The sequence below is a fragment of the Sus scrofa genome, chromosome 3, assembly GCF_000003025.6.
Source record: "Sus scrofa isolate TJ Tabasco breed Duroc chromosome 3, Sscrofa11.1, whole genome shotgun sequence".
Lineage (NCBI taxonomy): Eukaryota > Metazoa > Chordata > Mammalia > Artiodactyla > Suidae > Sus > Sus scrofa.
Window position 1 is genome coordinate 19,597,474 of NC_010445.4, and position 21,575 is coordinate 19,619,048.

The 21,575-nt window shown below is 45.1% G+C and overlaps 1 protein-coding gene across 6 annotated transcripts in view; it reads left to right on the top strand.

The window, feature by feature from the left end:
* The window catches only part of NSMCE1 (NSE1 homolog, SMC5-SMC6 complex component), a 40,074-nt gene continuing 30,821 nt past the window's right edge, over window positions 12,323-21,575 (top strand). The window contains exons 1-3 of one of the 6 annotated variants that reach the window (XM_021086450.1): window positions 12,445-12,628; window positions 12,773-12,896; window positions 21,139-21,285. In XM_021086450.1, the coding sequence (XP_020942109.1) occupies window positions 21,150-21,285 (136 nt within the window). In that variant the 5' untranslated portion in view covers window positions 12,445-12,628; window positions 12,773-12,896; window positions 21,139-21,149. The other 5 variants (XM_021086448.1, XM_021086452.1, XM_021086453.1 and 2 more) reach the window with 5 other exon arrangements.

Sequence of the window (21,575 nt, forward strand, 5' to 3'; positions counted from 1 at the left end):
TCACGACAATGCCGGATCCTTCACCCATTGAGCAAGGCCAGGGATCGAACCCTCAACCTCCTGGTTCCTAGTCGGATTCGTTAACCACTGAGCCACGATGGGAACTCCCGTGGGATCATACCTTTTAAGGATGCGGCCAAGAAACATCATTTCTCTGCCCAGGTGCTTTCTCAAGCTGCCGTATCCTCTCTTTATGTCACCATAAGGTTCTGTGTGTAGGACTGTATTTCATCGCCACACTTACAGAACTTTCTAGAGTCCACAGTGGCAGCTTCAACACAAAGACCTTCTTTTCCCAGGTCCCATGCAGTCTCCTCCACCTCGGCAGCCACTCATCCTTCCTAAAATATTCCCCGGCCTTGTAGATTTCAAGACTCCAGATACTCCCTCTTTCTTTTCATGCTGCCCTCTAAATGGGATCGTTAACCACGTCCTCTACTTTTTCCTCCAGGCTTCTCCGTGTTCAGCTCATGTACAAACTTCCTTTTCCTTTACTGGATATGTGCCTGTTATCTAAACCTCAACGACGCAGAAGCACGTAAGACCAGTGAGTGTTTTTCCCTGGATCTACCCCCGCAGGCTCCCCGCTTCCCAAAAGGAACCTGTATGACTTATTGAGCGGTGCATTCTTTCGGACTTTGTACAAACAGAGACGTAATTTGATCGCGTGGTTTGGACCGCAGCTCTGGGCTGATAACTCCCTCCATCTGGCCCTGGCCATCCCCCCAGCTCCTAGGGTTTCACCACCCACGCCTAGGTGGCATCTCCCCCTCGGTCCCTCTCAAACTCCAGATGCCTAAGAGCAAAGTCATCATCTTCCTCCAACTTTATTTCTCTTTCTCTGTTCTCAGCCTCAGTGAACGGTGTTGCCATCTAATTAAGCAAGTTGGAAGGGATGCCGTCATCTTGGACTTCCCTCTGCTCTCTCATAAAGGACAGCCCAGAGCCACCAATGGTCTGCCCACGGCTCTCCTCTGTTCGTTTTCACATCTGGTCTCTTTCCCCCTTCCTGCTGCTGCATCTGCCCCCATTGGGGCCCTAATTCCCTCTCATCCGAACAAATGCAGCTCCCTTCCTTGCTTTGTATTATTATTATTATTATTATTTTGTCTTTTCTAGGGTCACACCTGCGGCATATGGAGGTTCCCAGGCTGGGGGTCGAATTGGAGCTGTAGCTGCTGGCCGACACCACAGCCACAGCAACGCAGGATCTGAACCATGTCTGCAACCTATACCACAGCTCCCGGCAATGCTAGATCCTTAACCCACTGAGGGAGACCAGGGATCGCAACCACAACCTCATGGTTCCTAGTCGGATTTGTTCCCCCTGTGCCACTCTGCATCTGCGCAGATCCTGTGAAATACCTTAGATTGCAGGGGAACTAATGCTATGCCAGTCTAGGTCAGGACAACTGAGAAGATTTCACTGTTGCACCCTTAGGAGCTCTAAGCCACCAGACAATTGCTCCACTGTGCTGAGACTGCTGTGCTTTGGGGAAGTGTAGGCAAACCAGCCACATGGAGGAGAACTGGGAGTCTCGGCCAACACCCCAAGACCAAGGCCCCCAGCTTGTGATAGAGATTGAGCCATTCCCACCAGCCACCATTCCCGTGTGTCCCCTGAGCCAACACCCATGGCAGTAAAGACAAGCCAGCCAAGTTGGGGCAAAAAAGTCACTGAAAATCCCTTCTTCCAATCCAACTCAACTGGTCTCCTCTTTCTCGTACATCATGCTCTTCTTCTGCATCACACTTTGCCTGGATAGTTTCCTCCTCTTCAAATTTATCCCATTTGCAAGGCTCCTTTTTGCTGACACTGTCAATCAAGTCAACCACTTACGTCTATCTTGGGCGGGGCCTAAAACCGGATGCAGCCAATCAGCTGTTCTTTCCCTCCGGTGCAAATCCTGAGATGGGTGCCGTGAAACCGCAAAGGGATGGCAGCAGGATTGCATCTTCAGAGCTCCTGCCGGGTCCTCCAAGATGCTCTGATGCCCATTCAGAGCAAAAGTGGATTCTACAGCTTTGCCTGTGAGGCTCTGAACCCATCTGCTCTGGCAGAGACAGTAAGATCACCAATGAGTTCATCTTCCCCTAACATTTTCCAGTCCTGTGCAGTTAAGGCAGAGCACGTGACTGGTTCTGCCTGATGACAATAGAGTTAAAATGACACATCTCACTTTCAGGCTGAGACAGTAAAAATCCCCAGTGCAAATTTTCAGTCTCTAAAGACCCTTACATAGTCACTGAGGAGGCTACCTCAGGTGTTTTCAGGTGTCGTGGCTACAAGATCTTGGAACCTCTGTTAGTCTGAGTCCCTGAGAGAGAGCACAGCAGAACCTCTGCTGGCTGGCATGGACCATGTGGCATGACCTAGAAATAATGATTTGAGGGATGTTTGTTATAGCACCGTAGCTTAGCCTATCTTGAATAATATGTACCTCCTTCCAATAATTTTTTTCTTTTCTTTTTTTTCATCTTACGTCTTTTTAGGGCCGTACCCGTAGCATATGGAGATTCCCAGGGTAGGGGGTCCCATCGGAGCTATAGCTGCCAGCCTACACCACAGCTCATGGCAACACCAGATCCTTAACCCATGGAGCAAGGTCAGGGATTGAAGCCACAACCTCATGGTTCCTAGTCACAACGGGAATTCCTCCAATAATTTTTTTTGCGCTTAAATTTCAAGAGTCATAATAGCTTAAATGACAAACTCTACAGCTCCGACCTGTTTCTTCTTTGACTATACAATATGCATCTCTCTCTCTCCCTTTTTTTTTCTTTTTATGGCCACACCTGCAGCATATGGCAGTTCCCAGGCTAGGAGTTGTGTCTGAGCTGCAGCTGAGGTCTATGCCACAGCCACAGCAACATGGCATCTGAGCTGCATCTGGACTTACGCTGCAGCTTGCAGCAACACCGGATCCTTAACTCACTGAGTGAGGCCAGGGATCCAACTTGTATCCTCACAGACGCTATGTCTAGTTCTTAACTTGCTGAGCCACAATGTAAACTCCTATCTTATTTTTTAAAATCAACTATTTTTTTTTTTAAATCAACCTGACTGCAGGGACTACCAAGATTTCATCTTTACCTCCTACTACACTGTCTAACAGTTACAAGGCTCTCAATATTTATTTGTTGGGGTGAATGTGAAAGTTGAATGAAATGAAGAATTTGATAAATCACTAGATCCTTTTTTCCAACCTTGGTTTTCAATCTCTGTTCAAGTGAGTTTTAATTAAAAGATTTAAAAATATAATTATACCTCTATTTTTTATGTTAGTAACAAATATATATATGTGTGTGTTTTCAATCATGTTATAATTGGTTGTCATAACTTCAAAAAAACTTTATTAAATGCTAAAGAGTAAAATACTTTAAAAAAATTTTTTTATCTTTTTGGTTTTGGGGGCTGAACCTATGGCATATGGAGGTTCCCAGGCTAGGGGTCCAATCAGAACTGTAGCCACCGGTCTATGCTGGAGCCACAGCAACGCGGGATCCGAGGCACACCTGCGACCTATACCACAGCCCACAGCAATGCCGGATCTTTAACCCACTGAGCAAGGCCAGGGATTAAACCTGTGTCCTCACAGATGCTAGTTGGGTTCACTAACTGCTGAGCCACGACAGGAACTTCAAGAGTAAAATACTTTTGAAACATCAAAACAATAATTATATTCACTGAGCTCTTAATCCATGATGGATAGTATATACAGAATTTTTAATTTTTCGTCTCCCCACCCCTTTCTACCCCTAACCCCAATGTTTAAGATCGTATTGCAGACAGGGAGAAAACCAGCAATTTGTCGCTATTTGACTATTTTTCCCAAAGGAATTAATATTTTTTAAATCAGAAAGGAGACAGATGCCCCAGGAAGCTGCTGAACTCATGGAGAAGAGGGAATTTGCCACTTTTGTTCATTTTAAAAAACGCATGTAAAGTGAAAATGACTTACAAACTTCTCCCAATGAGAGGAGAGAGAGAAGAGAGAGCAAATGCTTTTTTGGGAATAACCTTTAAGGGAATGGGCTAGGTGAATAAAATTGTGTGTTCCAAATCAGTCCTTCTCAAGTTTCCTGGTGGCTGCAGTGGGTTGGGGATCCCATGTTGTCACTGCCATGGTATGGGTTCAATCTTTGGCCCCAGAACTTCTTCTTCTTCTTCTTTTTTTTTTTTTTTTTTTGTCTTTTTGTCTTTTCTAGGGCTGCTCCTGTGGCATATGGAGGTTCCCAGGCTAGGGGTCCAGTCGGAACTGTCGCCACCAGCCTATGCCAGAGCCACAGCATTGCCAGATCTGAGCTGCATCTGTAACCTACACCACAGCTCATGGCAACGCCGGATCCTTAACCCACTGAGTAAGGCCAGGGATCAAACCCACAACCTCCTGGTTCCTAGTCGGATTCGTTAACCACTGCGCCACAACGGGAACTCCCCCAGAACTTCTGAATGGTGGGGCCAAAAACCCCCCAGTCCTTCTTAAACTTTGATGTGTGTGTGATTCAACCTGGGGATATTGGTTTTTTTTGTTGTTGTTTTTGGGGTTTTTTTTTGCCTTTTCTAGGGCCGCACCCCCAGCATGTGGAGGTTCCCCGGCTAGGGGTCCAATTGGAGCTGTTGCCACCAGTCTACACCACAGCCACAGTAATGCGGGATCAGAGCCACGTCTGTGACCTACACCACAGCTCACGGCAACGCCAGATCCTTCACCCACTGAGCGAGGCCAGGGATCAAACCTGCAACCTCACAGTCCCTAGTCGGATTCGTTAACCACTGAGCCACGGGGAACTCCGACCTGGGGATCTTGTTAAAATGCAGATTCTGTTCCAGTAGATGAGCACGGAGCCCCAAGCTCATCTTGTGAGATGTCATCACAGATGGGGGATGAGGATGCTTAGGTGATGTGGATGCCTGGTCCATGGACCAGCCTTGGAAGAGTGAGGGTAGAATTCTCCTTATGGGATCAGAACAGTCACTGCACTCCAAGAGCTCTTAAAAAGCCTACTTGGGATCAAATTTGGAGTTTTGATCAACTTGCCCTGAATTCAACCGTCGATAAGGTTTTCTTTTAAGTTGGTTAGGAAATCACTGTGACCTGACATCTTATCTGAAAATCACTTCTCTGGTAATTGCACTCTTTAGAAAATAGTTGAGAGCACAGACGCAGGCAAAACGGAGACCTGAGAAGTGAATATAGAAAAAAACCCTGGAGTTCCCGTCGTGGCGCAGTGGTTCACGAATGCGACTAGGAACCATGAGGTTGCGGGTTCGGTCCCTGGTCTTGCTCAGTGGGTTAACGATCCGGCGTTGTCGTGAGCTGGGGTTGTAGGTCCACAGATGCCGCTCGGATCCTGCGTTGCTGTGGCTCTGGGGTAGGCTGGTGGCTACAGCTCCGATTGGACCCCTAGCCTGGGAATCTCCATGTGCCACGGGAGCGGCCCAAGAAATAGCAGAAAGACAAAAAAAAAAAAGAAAAAGAAAAAGAAAAAAACCCTAAACATGCATTTTACTGAGATTTCTCTCTCTCTCTCTCTCTCTCTCTCTCTCTCTCTCTCTCTCTCCCTCTCTCTTTTTTGGCCACTTTTTCAACAAGACTGGTTATTTATTTGCACAGGGCAAGGGACATTAAGAGAAGGCAATTACAAAAAGAGATGAGGACTGGTGATCCTTTGACAGAGGGAAGAAGATGAAAATACTATAAAAAGGTGACACTAGAGTTCCCATCATGGTGCAGCAGAAATGAATCTGACTAGGAGCCACGAGGTTTCGGGTTCGATCCCTGGCCTCGCTCAGTGGGTTAAGGATCCGGCGTTGCTGTGAGCTGTGGTATAGGCCAGCAGCTGTAGCTCCAACTGGACCCCTAACCTGGGAACATCCGTATGAATGGGTGCAGCCCTAAAAAGACAAAAGACAAAAAAAAAAAAAAAAAAAAAAAAAGGTGATGCTACAATTAAAAATGCAGGTATTTCCTGCAAACACAAGTGGTAGCTGTCGTCAGAGATATCCCTGTTAAGCCCTTGTTTGCTTAAGATGGCAGATAAGTTTTTAAAAATTATTAATACAGAAAAGAGAAAAACTTTAAAAATGTTAGTGCTTAAAGGGATAATCTAGTTAAAGGGCAAATTCCCTTTTGCATAACAATTCTCAGATGATGCAGGCTAAACATGGCAGTAACCATAGCCCAGTGTTTACAGTGTCAATGTCATTACATCTGAAATTCTCATAATCACATAGACTCGATTTATTTTGAAAAATAATATTTCTCATGAGTGTCAAATAAGAGGTATTTTTGCAGAAAAATTGGAAAACATGGGACAGTGACAAGGAAAAAAAAAAATCTTCCTGTGATCCCCTCAATCAGAGATACCCGCCCGAGAATACTTTAGTATATATTCTTCTAGTTTTTTAGTTTACTTTCTCTCCCTTAAAATATGCAGTATGTTTTTTTTTTTTTTCCCTGACCTCACGTAGTCTTTGAAAACACGATTTTCAGGCTACATAATGTTCAGCAGGATTTAAACTTATGCCAACCATTCTCCTTTGTAACTACACGGAGACATTTAAATTGTTGCCATTTTCCCCTGATGGAATTAAGGCTATGATGCACGTCTTCCTACATTAACTTTTGTGTGCATCTCTGATTATGCCCTCAGATTCCCAGAAACGGACTTATAAGGTCAAAGAAGATCATATGTCTAGGCTCTTGATGGGCACAGCCAAATTGCCCTTTATGAAAACTAAACGGTCTACACTGCCTCTAGCAGCGAGGATATTTCTCAATTCAGTGTCCCAGTCTTTCTCGGACTCTAAACAGGGATCATTGTGTTTGCTGTGTGTTTTGCTTTTGTAGGGTAGCAGCCTGCGGTGCAAGGAAGTTCCCAGGAGAGGGGTCAAATGGGAGCCACAGCCACAGCAACACCGGATTCAAGCCGTGTCTGGGACCTACACCACAGCTCACGGCAACGCCAGATCTTTAACCCACTGAGCAGGGTCAGGGATTGAACCTGCGTCCTCATGGATGCTAGTCACACTTGTTTCTGCCGAGCCACGATAGGAACTCCCACCATGCACTTTTAAAAATTAAAAATGTAGTTTTCATTCTTTTTCTTATTTTCACTCTTCCTATTAGAAATTTTTAAGGAGTTCCCACTGTGGCTCCGTAGTAAAGAATCCCACTACTATTCATGAGGATGCGGACTCAATCCCTGGCCTCGCTCAGTGAGTTAAGGATCCGGCGTTGCTGTGAGCTGTGTATAGGTCGAAGACATAGCTCAGATCTGGTGTTGCTGTCTGTGGCTTAGGTGGCAGCTGCAGCTCTGATTCAACCTTAGCCTGGGAATGTCCATGTGCTGTGGGAGCGACCCTAAAAAAACAAAGAAAAAACCTTTTTTAAAAAAAACACAGAAAAGTGAAAGTGAGAAAAGCGAAAGTCATCCATTTTCCCACCATTCAGCAATAACCACTGTTAGCATCTTGGCACGTTTAACTCAATCCCCTTTTTAAAAATTATACAAACACTATATGAATATATGGGTCTGTTCTTTTATTTATTTATTTTATTTTATTTTTTGTATTGTTCTTTTATTTTAAAATTGGAGCATTACAGATAAACTCAGGGCTTCTTGAGGGATATATTCTACCCCATCCCAGGCCTCCTTCCCCCTTCCTGGAGGCCCTCTAGTTTGGTTTTGGGACAATATTTCCAATCCCTGAAATGAAAATACTTTTATAAGCATATATTTATCTATTGCACATATAAAACATTCCCCTTATGCACTTCACCAATGTTCGCATAATAGCTAATCCTGCTGCATCATTTTTGTTATCTTGCGTTTCCCCCCCTCCCCCCCCCCCGACCTCCATGCTTTGCTTTTCAGCTTCATCCATGGAGATACTTGTGGGTTAATTCATCCCTTTTAATGTTACACCGTTGCCTATGGTCCCTGAATAGCTGTTTGCTTTTTCATTTCCCTGGTAAAGATGTTTGATTTTTTTTTTTTTTTTTTTCTCTACTGTCAACACTGTAGCAAGCAAACCTTCTCAAGAACACAAGAGAGGTTTTTTTTCTCCAGTTCATTTCCTAGAAGGGGAATTGCCAGGTAAGCTTTTTCAATTTCAGTAACACCAAATTGCTCTCCAGAGCGCCTATGCTGTTTACAACGCCACCATTCACGTATAGGAATACTCATCTCATCTTACCCTTGACAACCTTCTGTCATTCTTATGGGGGAAAATGGGTATCTTTTTGGTTTTATTTCCAAACAATAGTAAGGTTGAACATTATTCTATACATTTCCCGGTCATGTGAAATTTCCTCTTCTGGAAGATACACAGAGAGATTCAAATTTGCACCCGTGGTTTTTTATTTATTTTTGTCTTTTGTCTTTTTAGGGTTGCACCCAAGGCATATGGAGGTTCCCAGGCTAGGGGTCAAATCGGAGCTGTAGCTGCTGGCCTACACCACAGCCACAGCAATGTGGGATCCGAGCCACATCTGCAACCTACACCACCACTCACGGCAACGGCAGATCCTTAACCCACTGAGCAGGCCAGGGATCGAATCGTGGCCTCATGGATACTAGTCCGGTTTGTTAACCACTGAGCCACAACAAGACTCCCCCTGCTTTGTAATTTAGATGGAGCTGACAATGGCTTTAATTCTGCTATTGGTGTTTTGGTATCAAGAGTAGACTTAGCCTCATAGAACGTGCTAGATAGGCTACTTTATCTTGTGCATATTTCAGGGTGGTTTGTACAATACAGTTTTGTTTTGCATTCGTGTGTGTATCACTCCAGTAAACCAGGTCTAGGCATTTTGGCCGTTGGAGTCAATCTTCTAAACCACTTTTCAATTTCATTAGTGATTATTGATCTATATCTTTGGGGGCCAAATTTTGTAATTTGTATTTTTGTCAAAAATGCCTCCTTTTATCTAGGTTTTCAGACATCTTGGTATAAAGTTGTTCTCAGTACACTCTTTTTTTTTTTTTTTTTTTTGTCTTTTTGCCATTTTCTTGTGCCGCTCCCGCAGCATACGGAGGTTCCCAGGCTAGGGGTCGAATCGGAGCTGTAGCCTCCGGCCTACGCCAGAGCCACAGCAACTCAGGATCTGAGCCACGTCTGCGACCTACCCCACAGCTCATGGCAACACCGGATCCTTAACCCACTGAGCAAGGCCAGGGATCGAACCCGCAACCTCATGGTTCCTAGTCAGATTCATTAACCACTGTGCCACGACGGGAACTCCTACATGCTTACATTTTTCTAACATTTTTACTCTATCTAGTATGTCCCCTTTGCCATTTATAATATGACTGATTTGTGTCATTTTCTCAGTCTCACAGGAAGGCTGTTTATTTTATTTGTCTTTAACAGAACACCAGCTCCTGGTTTCCATAATCAACTTCATTTTCTTTGGTTTTTCATTTTACTCTTCCCTTTTTGCTTTTTAATTATTTCCTTCCTTTTGTTTTCTTTTCAGTTGTTACTATTTTTCTGCCTCTTAAGTTAAACACTTACCTTTTGTTTTCTTGCTTTGTCACAAATACACTTAAGGCTGTAGATCCCTTTCTAATTATTGTTTGACTTGGATCCCACAAGTTATATGTCAGGATTTTATTGTCAATCATCTCTAAATATAGAGATGATTATAATTTCTGCATTGGTTTTCTTTTCAAGCAGTGTGTATTTTTTCAGTTTCCAAATGTCAGGCCTTTTTCTTTTAAAAATGTATCATAAAGTCTTTCAAAATACAAACGATATAAAAATTAGTATAATAAATACCCAGCTTCAGAATGAAAACGCAAATGTATGCTGGTAATTTTCAATGTTATTTTTCGTAAGTAATAGATGGACATGATAAAAACCAAATTGTCTTGTCTTCCTGGCCCCCTCCCTCCGAAGCAACTGCAGTTACTAATTTAAAGTGTATTCTGTGAGTTGTATGGGTTTCTTTGGGGCTCTCCTTTTGTTGTTGATTTTTAATTTTACTTCGCTGTGGTTTGCGAATGCAGTCTACAGATTCTTTGGAATTTATCGAGGCTTCCTTTGTGGCCAGTACAGAGTTTCTGTAAACCTTTTAACGGTGTTTGAAAAGAACAGATGGGCCAATGTTCTTTCTCTAAACTGCAAATCTGTCTCATCACTTCCTCTCTGATAGCTTCTAGGATCTTCAGGTTAAAGACCTTGGCCTATGATTTGGCCCCAAGCTTCCCCTTTAGCTGAGACCTCAGCCACCTCACTTAGGTACAACAGATTTATGTACACGTGGCTCTTGTTAACTTTTCAAAGAACACCTGAACTGTCAGAGCTGCCCCATGGCAGACAGTCCAATGTCTGGCATCTCAAAGGTCCTGACAGAGCCTCACTGAGCCAGCTAGAGAATGGGCTGTCTTCTGACAGTGAAGTCATGCTGAGTCAGGACAGTTGGCCCGTGGGGTGTCCTTGCCTCATCATGAACTCTAATCCTGACTCACTGCTTGCTTCTACTGAACCCAATCCACTGAGGCCTCTGGTTGTGGTACCCTCCATGTTAATTTCTCAGCACGACCCCTCCCTCCTACCTTTGCCCACCCGCGCCACAGGGGATCACTTCAAAGGCCCTCTCATCACGGCTTTCCAGGTGCTTTGTCTTCTAGAGTTGGCTGCATATCCCAACCAAGCCCCACCGCAGAATGAATCCACACTGAGCTTCTGCTCTGAGGCCCCTGACACTGGGATGGGAAACTGGAGGAGGGTGGGGGGAGGCTCCGGTAATTGACTCTCCTCTCCACATGTTTATGGTGTCAACCTCAGCTGGAACTGCACTTTTGCATCCCCTTCGGAATCTGTTCCAAACCTTTTGACTCCCCTCAATCTGCTAGCATCTTCCCAGCCCCTTTATTCTGCAGAATGGCAGTTCACGAATCTATGGAGAAAACAGAGAAGCCTGGGTTGCACAGATTCTGAGTTTAAGAACCAGGTTTCAAATCCAGACGGTCTAGTTATGGAATTCAAGCTTTTAGCCACCACTCTGCTTCTTACCCCCCTCAGCAGGTGAGGTCCAGAGAGGTTGAGATATTGTCCAAGATCACAGGAATGGTAACCAGCCAAGTAAGGACTTAAAGCTATCATCACAGAGATTGATACTTGTACTTTCTACTGGTCTATAATAAGTCACCCGTTACCTGTGGCCCCTGCTAGTCTGTTCAGCCAGCTCTCAGACTAGGGACTGGAATACAAACGTCGTAAAGTGTCCTGGAGACTCCGAACAGTTCGCTCACGTCTGTTAATTGCATTTACTTCTCACAACAAACCTTATGTAAGAAAGCAGTAAACATTTAATCAGTACTTCCATGTGTGTTTAAAAGACTTCAAAACAGGAGTTCCCATCCTGGCGCTGTGGAAACGAATCTGACTAGGAACCATGAGGTTGCAGGTTCGATCCCTGGCCTCGCTCAGTGGCTTAAAGATCCCCCGCTGTGGTGTAGGTTGCAGACGCCGCTTGGATATGCCGTTGCTGTGGCTCTGGCATAGGCCGGCAGACAGGTCCGATTAGACCGCTAGCCTGGGACTCTCCATATGCCGCGGGTGCGGCCCTAAAAAGACCAAAAAAAAAAAAAAAAAAAAAAAGAAAAAGAAAAAAAGACAAAACAACCTTCGAAATACATTATTTCATAGGGACTATTATTATTTCGCTTTTTAGTCCCCGCCCCGCCCCGCCCCGCCCCCGCATCATAGCAGAGCTGTAACCGCTGGTCTATGCCATAGCCACACTAACCCGGGATCTGAGCTGCATCTGCCACCTACACCACAGCTCATGCAACCGGGATCCTTAACCCACTGAGCAAGGGCAGGGATGGAACCTGTGTCCTCATGGATACTAGTCAGATTCAGGTCTGCTGAGCTACAGGGGATTCCCCCATAGGGACTATTATTGTTATTCCAACTGAGCAAGGGCAGGGATCGAACCTGCAACTTCACGGTTCCTAGTCGGATTCGTCAACCACTGCGCCACGACGGGAACTCCCAGAAGCCTCGTTCTTGATGGTGAAGTGGCTCTGTCAGTTCTATAAATGGAGAAACTGAGGCACTAAGCTGTGCCCACGGAATCGGTCACACTAAGGCTCCATTCTTGGTCTTCCTCTTTTCACCGCGTGGGGGGTAGCTGCCGGGCAGGAGGCGGAGGACGAAAAGCGGAAGCCCTTTCCAGTAAGGTGCAGGGCGTGACCCGCGTGGGATGCGCTTACCCCTGCCCTAACTGGCGGATTCCCCGGCACCATGGCAACGGGAGAACAGGAAGTGCGTCACCTGATGGGAGGAGCGAATCTGCAAGAACCACCAATGGTAGTGCCCCGACTGCTTTCGCCCCGCCCCGAAGGAGGGGCCGAGCCCACCTTTTTGCTAACGCCGCCGGCAGTGTGGGCTGCGCTTGGGCGCCGCGGTGGGTAATCGGGCCGCGGGGGCGCGAGGCTGACGGGGAAGGAAGAGAGTTGTCCGGGAAGGCGAGGGGCGGGCGGCAGGTGGGGGTCAGGCCCCGGGGGTCGGCCCGATGCTGTGTCGCAGTGTGGCCTCGGGGGCCGGGGGGCCGCGGTTTCTCATTTCCTGATGGGGAAACTGAGGCCCTGAGAGGGGCTGCAGAGGCAGGTAAACCGGAACCTAGTCCCTCACCCACAGACATTTTAAAATCGTAATATTAGGTAATTTACATCCTAATATTAGCTGAGAAAGCATTAGAATTCTCTCTAAACTGAATACGTAAAATACGGCTTTCGTTGACTACCCTGTCAGGCTCACCGACTCTGGGCTTCTCTTTTTGGGGTCCACAACTTCTTTGTACAAGTCCACAGCCCCTTATTTTAAAGCTCCGAGGCTAGATGTGTTCACAATCCCGAATTTCTAGGATTCTCGAAAGGTAATTTGGGGCATATATTATATGTCCTGTCCTATCTTCCTTGGGGTCTCCGGCAGCGTCTTGTCATCAGATACATTACTTTTTTTTCACAGCTGAATAGATGCATATTCCCAGTAAGAAGGTAAACAACAAGCATGAATAGTCTCACCTGAAGCCAGATGGGGTTTTCAAACTTAAAGGATTTGTTTTTGAGAACTTTTTAGATTTAAGCGTTGCACGTAAAACCTGGAATCATAATTTTGTTGATCCACTCATATTTTGCCCTTGTTTGTACTGGGGGTGTGGCAGTTTCTAACCATGCTTTTGTATGGTCACTCCCTGTCTCCATCACTAACTCTGTGTGGCCTTGTGCCCTCTCAGCCTCTGTTTCCTCATCTGAAAAATGGGGTCAGTAATGCTTTCCTCATAAGGTTCTGGGGAGGATTAAATAGGACTGTGCACAGGAAGCATGCACATATATATCTCGCTCTTGGCACAGATGGTTCTATTTGAGGTTTGCTTGTTCTGCAGACATTCTATTTTTAAATGATTTGGGTACCTAGGAGTTCCCCTGGTGGCTCAGCAGGTTAAGAACCAGACCAGCGAAGATGCAGGTTCAATTCCTGGCCTTGCTCAGTGGTTTAAGGATCCAGCATTGTGTAGGTCGTAGGTACGGCGCGGACCCAGTGTGGCTGTGGCTGTGGTGTAGGCCTCAGCTGCAGCTCTGATTCGACCCCTACCTGGGAATGTCCATATGCCACGAGTGTGGCTGTAAAAAAAATGAATAAAATAATAATTTGGGTAGGTAATACATGCTCATGGCTAGCCCATCTCCCCTTCATAGAGACAACTGGTTTCTATGCATAAACAAGTCTATAGATTATCTTTCCACTTAATTTTCCCACCCCTTCCCCCCAAATTATAGCATTCTTTACCTCCGTCCTCTTAGTAAAATTTATTTTGGCTGTTACTTAACGTATTTTACATCATTTTCTTCTTTTTACAATTAGGATAAGTAATATGCCCATAGAAATGTGTGATGTAAATTTAAAGAACAAAACTACAGTGAATACCCGTCCACCCACCACCCAGTTAAGAAATAGGACATTTCATATCCTCAAAGCCTCCACTGAAATAGAACTTTTAAGAAATAGAACAGTATTGTATCCTCAAAGCCACCATTGGATCCTTTTCTCCCCTCCCCAAAAGATAACCACTGCCCTGAATATCATGTTATCCTTCCTTTATTTTTCTATGTAATTTTTAGTATCTGTGTCTCTCGCGTGAATGCAGGGCACAGTCTTGCTCATTGGGAGATTGGAGTTTATGTAAATGGGTTCTTTTGGGGGCGGGGGGTGGTGGTGGGCACTCACAGCAGGTGGAAGTTCCCAGGCCCCAGGATCCATGTAAATGGGACCTGAATATATTTTGTGTGACTTGATTTTCGCACATGATGTTATGTTTCTGAGATGCATCCATGTTCCTGTGAGTAGCTCTGCATCGTTTTTTTGTTTTTTTTGTTTTTTTTTTTCCACCATATTATAAATGCCTTATGTAGGTGATTTTCCATTGATTGACACTCGTACTGTTGCCTGATCTTTGTTACTACATTGCGCTTCGTAAACATACTTCTTGGGGTAAATGCGGGTGTTTCCGTGAAGTATGTACCTAACAGTGGATTTCTGGGGAGATGCAGATGTGCTAGGAATGTCCAATGGATGTCTGAAGGGGTTCTAAGACTTACTATTCGACCAGCAGTTGATGAACGTCTCAGCCTTGTCCTTCTTAAGAAGCTGTGCCTGTTTGGTGATGGGCGTGGCGACACTGAGAATCTCTTTCTGTGTTTCTTAGTCCTTCGTTCATTCTCTTGGTGACATTTCTCTTACTCCTTTTCCTCGTGCAGTTGTCTTCCCCTTACCGATTTGTGAGAGTTCTTGGTATAATCTGAATATGGATCAGATTATGTGGATCGTGGCTTCACTGTGTTTCACATACCTTCCAGGTTGGGCTTGGCTTCTCTGTCTCTTTGTCTGTCGCCTCCCCTTGCTGTGTGTTTGGTGAGCAGCAGTTCTTCATTTTAACAGTTGGGTTTATCATTGTGTCGTTTTATGGTTTGCACTTTTCATATCCTTTAAAGAAGTCCTTCCCCACCTGTGGGTCATAAAGATATACTCCGGTGTTGTCTGGGAAGTTTTATAGTGTCTCCTTTCTTATGACTTTTTATCCTTAAGAATTGATCTGTGTGCATCATATGACCTAAGGGTCTAGTTTTATTTTGATTTTTCTTTCACGTGTGGGTAATGGGTTGTTCTGGCACCTTTCATTGAAAAGTGTGCTTTGAACTGGAGTTCCGTTTCTCTAATATATCAAATATCCATATATATGTATATATATATATGTATGTATATGTATATATATGTATGTATATATATATATATATATACACACATGTTTCTATTTCTTAGTTGTCTGTTCTGTTCCATTGTTCTTCTTTGTCCATTTTTGTACAATTGTCGTGCTTTATTCATTATTCTATAATAAGTCTTGGTACCTAGTAGCAAGCCCTGCCTTTATCTTTCTCTCCCAACAGTGGCTTTGCTACCTTGTCTTTCCATTTTCCAGTACTTTTTTTTTTTTTTTTGGCTTTTGTCCTTTAGGGCCACACCCACCGCATATGGAGATTCCCAGGCTAGGGTCTAATGGAGCTGTAGCTGCCAGCCTACACCACAGGCACAGCAATGCCAGATCCGAGCTGCATCTGCGACCTACACCACAGCTCCTTAACCCACTGAGCGAGGCCAGGGCTCGAACCCGCACCCTCATGGTTCCTAGTCGGATTCGTTAACCAATGTGCCACAACGGGAACTCCACATTTTGGAATCATCTTGTCAAATCACACACAGACATGTACCCAAAGCATGTTAGGATTTTGATTGGAATTGTGCTGATGCATTGCCTTGGATCAACTTGAATTTTAAAGCGATGGCTTTTAATGTTTCATCCTCAAGTATGATGTGTGCCTTGGGGTTTTGTAGATGTCATTTAGTACATAAAGGAAGTTCCCTTCTATTCCACGTTTGTTAAAGAGTTTTTAGTATGAACAAATGCTGCATTTTATCAACTTTTTTTTTTTTGGTAGGGCTGCACCCATGGCATATGGAGGTTCCCAGGCTAGGGGTCCAATCGGAGCTGTAGCAGCCACAGCCACAGCAACACAGGATCCTTTCACCCACTGAGCGAGGCAAGGGATTGAACCCGTGTCCTCATGGATACTAGTCAGGTTTGTTAACTACCGAGCCATGACGCAAACTCCAGCATTTTATCAACTGTATTTTCTACCTACATTAAGATGCTTTTCTCCTTTATTCTATGCATGTGCTGGCTAACACTGATTGGTTTTCTCCTTTTCTCCCACCCACCACCTCCACCCCAGCTTTGCTGAGATATTGTTGACATTTGATGGGTTTTCAGATGTCAAACCACTGCTAGGATAAGCCAAACTTGATCACAATATTTCATTTTTTTCACATTGCTGGATTCACTTTAACATTTTGCTTAAGACTGTTGCAGCTGTGTTTATGAAAGATACTGGGCTTTCATTTTGCTTCCTTTGGAAGCCTTTGTTAGATTTCAGTGCCCCAACTTATATCGGCCTTATCAGATGATTTGAGGACAGTTTGCACTTTTTCTGGGTCTAGGAGAGTTTGTATAACATTTGAAAATATTTGTTTCAAGAATGTTTGGTAGGACTTCTTGATAAATCCGTTGGGACCCAAAGTTTTCTTTGTGGGAAGATACATTTCCTATGTCTTGTTTTTGGCTTTTGCTTTTTAGGGCCACACCCATGGCATATGGAGGTTCCCAGGCTAGGGGTCAAATCAGAGCTGCAGCTGTTGGCCTACACCACAGCCACAGCAACGCCAGATCCAAGCCGCATCTTCGGCCTGCACCACAGCTCAGAGCAACACTGGATCCTTAACCCACTGAGTAAGGCCAGGGATCGAACCTGCAACCTCATGTTTCCTAGTCTGATTCGTATCCACTGGGCCATGACGGGAACTCTTAAATTTCCCATATCTTTAATGGTTGTAAAATTGTTTAGGTTTTGAAATGATCTTTAGTTAGTTTTGAATGAATTTCCTGTGACTTTGTACATATTTAGAATGTCAGATTATTTTAAGTCTATAATATCTTTTTTTAAAATGTTTGTATCTGCAACTAGTTTCCCTTTTTCCTTCCAAATATTGTGTATTTATAAGTTTTCTCTCTCTTGGAAAAATCTTGTCAGAGGTTTGCCACTTTTATTAAGTTTTTTCAAAGAATAATTTTGGTTTTGTTGATTTTTTCTGATACGGACTTGTTTTCTGTGTCATTAATTTCTGGTCTTTATTTTTAATTTTCTTTGGATTTGATTTGCTGTTATTCTTTATAGCTTCTTCAGGTGAATATCTAGCTCATTACTTTCACACCCTCTCCTACAATAGATAAATATTTATTGCTATTAATGTCTCTCTACTGCTAGAGTTTTCTCCCACCAGTTTCTGTGTGTAATACTTTGGTTTTTTCCGTTGAAAATATTTCCTAACTTCCATTAATAATTCCTCTTTGATAATAGATTGCTTAAGAGTGTATTTCTGAAATTCTAAACAGTTTTTCTACTTTTCTTTTTGTTTCTGGTTTCTGCTTTTATTGCATTGCAGCCAGAGGACGTGTTTTATATGAGACCAGTCCTTTAGTTTGCTAAGACTTGCTTTCCGGCCCATGTGTGGCACTTTGTAAAATTGTACTGGGTGTGCTTGAAGATTCTGTATTCTGTAGCTGTTGGGCGCAGTGTTTCCTGCATGTCCATTGGATTAAGCTGTTCACTGTGTTGTACAGATCTTTTCTAAACTTACAGGTTTTTTTTTTGGTTCATTCTACCAGTGATTGAGAGGGATATGTTAAAATCTCCCACTGTGGTTGTGGATTTGTATTTTTTTTTTTTTCTTTTTAAATTATGTCTGTACCCGCGGCACACGGAAATTCCCAGGCCAGGGACTGAATCCAAGCCACAGTTATGCAGCGGCAGCAACACCGATCCATTAACCCACTGTGCCAGGCGGGGGATCGAACCCTCACCTCCACAGCAACCTGAGCTGCTACCATCAGGTTCTTAACCCACCGTGCCATAGCGGGCGCTCCTATATGTTTCTTTTTGTAGTTCTGATTATTTTTGTCTTAACTGTTTTGAGGCTCTGTTATTAGGTGTTTAAAACATTTAAAATTGTTACATCTTCTTAGTAATTGAAACTTTTTATTGCTTTATGTGGACGTCTTTATCTCTAGTAATGCTTTTCCGCCTTAAAGCCTATTTTATGTCCTGTTAATATAGCCACACCAGCTTTCTTTTTGTTAGTTTGCAGAGTACATATTTTCCTGTCCTTTTACTTTAAATTTTTTAGCATTCGTATGTTTTAGAAGTAAATTTTATAGGGGAGTTCCCGTTGTGGCACAGTGGAAACGAATCCGACTAGGGAACATGAGGTTGAGGGTTCGATTCCTGCCCTCGCTCAGTGGGTTAAAGATCTGGCGTTTCCCTGAGCTGTGGTGTAGGTTGCAGACGCAGCTCGGATCCGGAGTTGCTATGGCTGTGGCTGTGGTGTAGGCCGGCATCTGCAGCTCCAATTGAACCCCTAGCCTGGGAACCTCCATATGCCATGAGTGGGGCCCTAAAGAGCGGAAAAAAAAAAAAAAAAGAGAATTAACTTTTGTATCATATAGCTAAGTTTTATTCATCATTCACTTTGACAAGTTTTTGATCTGATTTAACAGCCTGGCTTTTATCATCTGCTTAAAGGGCCTTAGTTTTTGGAGAGCCTGAGATCTCCAAAGTTTTCTGAGCTGAAAGTCCAAATTCCTTAGCCAGGCACATTCTGTTCTTGTGCCTGGAACAACCGCTGGCATATAAGGGATGCTCAGTATATAAAAATAGAATGGCTGATTAAGATACTCGATCCTAGTGGTGGAGATGAACTTGGCAGGACTTGATGATGGGCTGGATCCGAGGTTGAGGGAGCGGAGGACCAGGTTTTGATGCTCAGGACCGTGTGTCTGTGTGAATACTAACACCCAAGCCACATGGTTCGTGAAGAGGACTCGGGGAAAGGAGAGGGTTGAGGATGGTGGGAGGAGGAAGCGAGTCTAGTTTAGAACTGGTTGAGGCCGAGATGCCGGGGAGATACTCTCGAGGCTAGTGGGCAGGCAGTCGGAGAAGCTGGTCGTGAGATAGGGCACCGGCTCAGCTCTGAGGCCCAGCTGATGCTGCTGTTGGAAAAGAACAGGAACGAGGGAGTTCATATGGTGGATCAGCGGGTTAAGGGCCCAACATAGCATCCATGGCGATGTGGGTTCAATCCCCGGCCCCGGCTCAGTGGGTGAAGGATCTGGTATTGCCTCAAGCCGCAGCGTAGGTCGCAGATGCTGCTTAGATCGGGTGTTGCCATGGCTGTGGCTGTGGTGTAGGCTGGCAGCTGCAGCTCAGATTTGGCCCCTAGCTTGGGAACTTCCATATGCCAGAGGTGTGAAGGCCATTAAAAAAAGAAAAAGAAAAAGAAAAAAAAGAGTAATAACTAGCCTTTTTGTGTATTTCCTGGTGCCAGATTCTTGGCAAACCCCGGAGAGTCATGTCTCATTTAAACTGCAACTTATGCTTTAAAGGTAGTTATTATTATCCCCATTTTATAGGTGAAAAGACTGAGATTAGGCATGTTAGTTAAAAATGGGTCTATGTTATACTTGCCTAAGGTAACAGCAAATTTCTTCCAAGATCATGGCATCACCTGAAGTGGATGTTAGAACCTTAGACTTCCAGGCCCCTCTGCAGTCAAAACCTCCAGAAAAGGCCTGGGGATCTGCATTTTTTCCTTACTTTTCGGGCTGCACCTGCAGCACATGAAAGTTCCCAGGACAGGGGTCGAATTGGAGCCGCAGCTGCTAGCCTCCACCACAGCCACAGCAACACCAGATCCCAGCCGAGTCTGTGACCTACAGTGCAGCCCACGGCCATGCCAGATCCTTAACTCACTGATCGAGGCCAGGGATCGAACCTGTGTCCTCATGGATACTAGTAGGTTTCGTTACTACTGAGCCATGACAGGAGCTCCCAGATTCTGTGTTTTTTGATACACAGGTTAAGTGATACTTAAGGTCGGACAAGTCTGGCAAGCAGTGGTCTTAAAGCCACCTGCCAGGTTCTAAACCAGCGGGCTTCGCCCCTGCACTGTGCCGCCTCTCTGTGGCAGGAGCTGGCTTTTTGATCAGGGCTTGTGCAATCCTTTTATCAGCTCTGATCTTTGTGGTTTGTGGAAAGATAGCATTTTAGTAGAGAGCAGGAGATTTTAAAAACACCCTGTAGTCCTCCCACGACAGTTGTTTTACTAGCAGTTTGGGAGAGGAGAAGGAGCCTGGCATTTATGAAGTGTTTTCCAATAGTTCTCTAATGTTACAGTGAGAAACCGGGCCTCAGCTAAATTTATCACAGGCTGTAGATCTGGTAGGAGGCTGAGCCAAGTTTCAGACTCAGACTCGTCTACTGGTAAAAATAGCTACCACTTTTTTGGTGCTTCGTCTGTTACTAGGCTTTTGTATGTTTTTGTTTTTGGGTTTTTTTTTTTTTTTGGTCTTTTGTCTTTTTAGGGCCACACCCGTGGCATACGGAAGTTCCCAGGCTAGGGGTGGAATTGGAGGTGCAGCTGTCGGCCTCCGCCAGAGCCACAGCAACGCGGGATCCGAGCCATGTCTGCGACCTACGCCACAGCTCATGGCAACGCTGGATCCTTCACCCACTGAGCAAGGCCAGGGATCGAACCCGCAACCTCAGGGTTCCTAGTTGGACTCATTAACCACTGCTCCACGATGGGAACTCCTGAACTTGCTTCTAGACACCACACCAAACACATGCCCACAGAGGTCTCTGGCATGACTGCCCAATGGGGACCTGCATATAAAGCACGGGGAACTCTGCCCAGGAGTCTGTGATCATCCCCGAGGGAACAGAATTGGGAAGACAATGCCGGTGTGTCCCCACATCTCGGAGGCCCTTGGCTGTGCCGCGGAGATGCGCACAGCCCTGCCAAGCAACTCTGCTTCAGTAAAACCTTAAAAAAAAAAAAAAAAAAAAGCCATGCCCGGTTTGTATCTGTGGACGTACAAATCGGTGCGGCCCGTGGCGTGTTGCTGGTTGGCACGCTGGGCCGTGACTCGACTCCCTTCGCTTCCTTTGCAGTTCCCGCACTCATGCAGGGCAGCACCCGGAGAGCGGGCGTCATGACCGACGTCCACCGGCGCTTCCTCCAGTTGCTGATGACCCACGGCGTGCTGGAGGAGTGCGACATCAAGCGCTTGCAGAGGCACTGCTACAAGGTCCATGACCGTGAGTATCCCTCCCCCGTTCCCCTGGGTGCTTGGCCGCCACACCGTGGTGGACTGCTGGCGACCTCGGACTAGCACCGTGCAGCCCATCAACCGACACTCCCGACCTGGGCGCTGAGGTCTCGCACGATCTCACGGCAGCCCCTGCAAAAGGGGGGGGGTCTTTTTATTTATTTGTTTATTCATTTGTTCATTTTTTATGGCCACACCCAAAGCAGATGAAAGTTCCCGGGCCAGGGATTGAATGTGAGCCACAGCTGCGACCTGTGCTGCAAGCAGAGGCAACGAGGG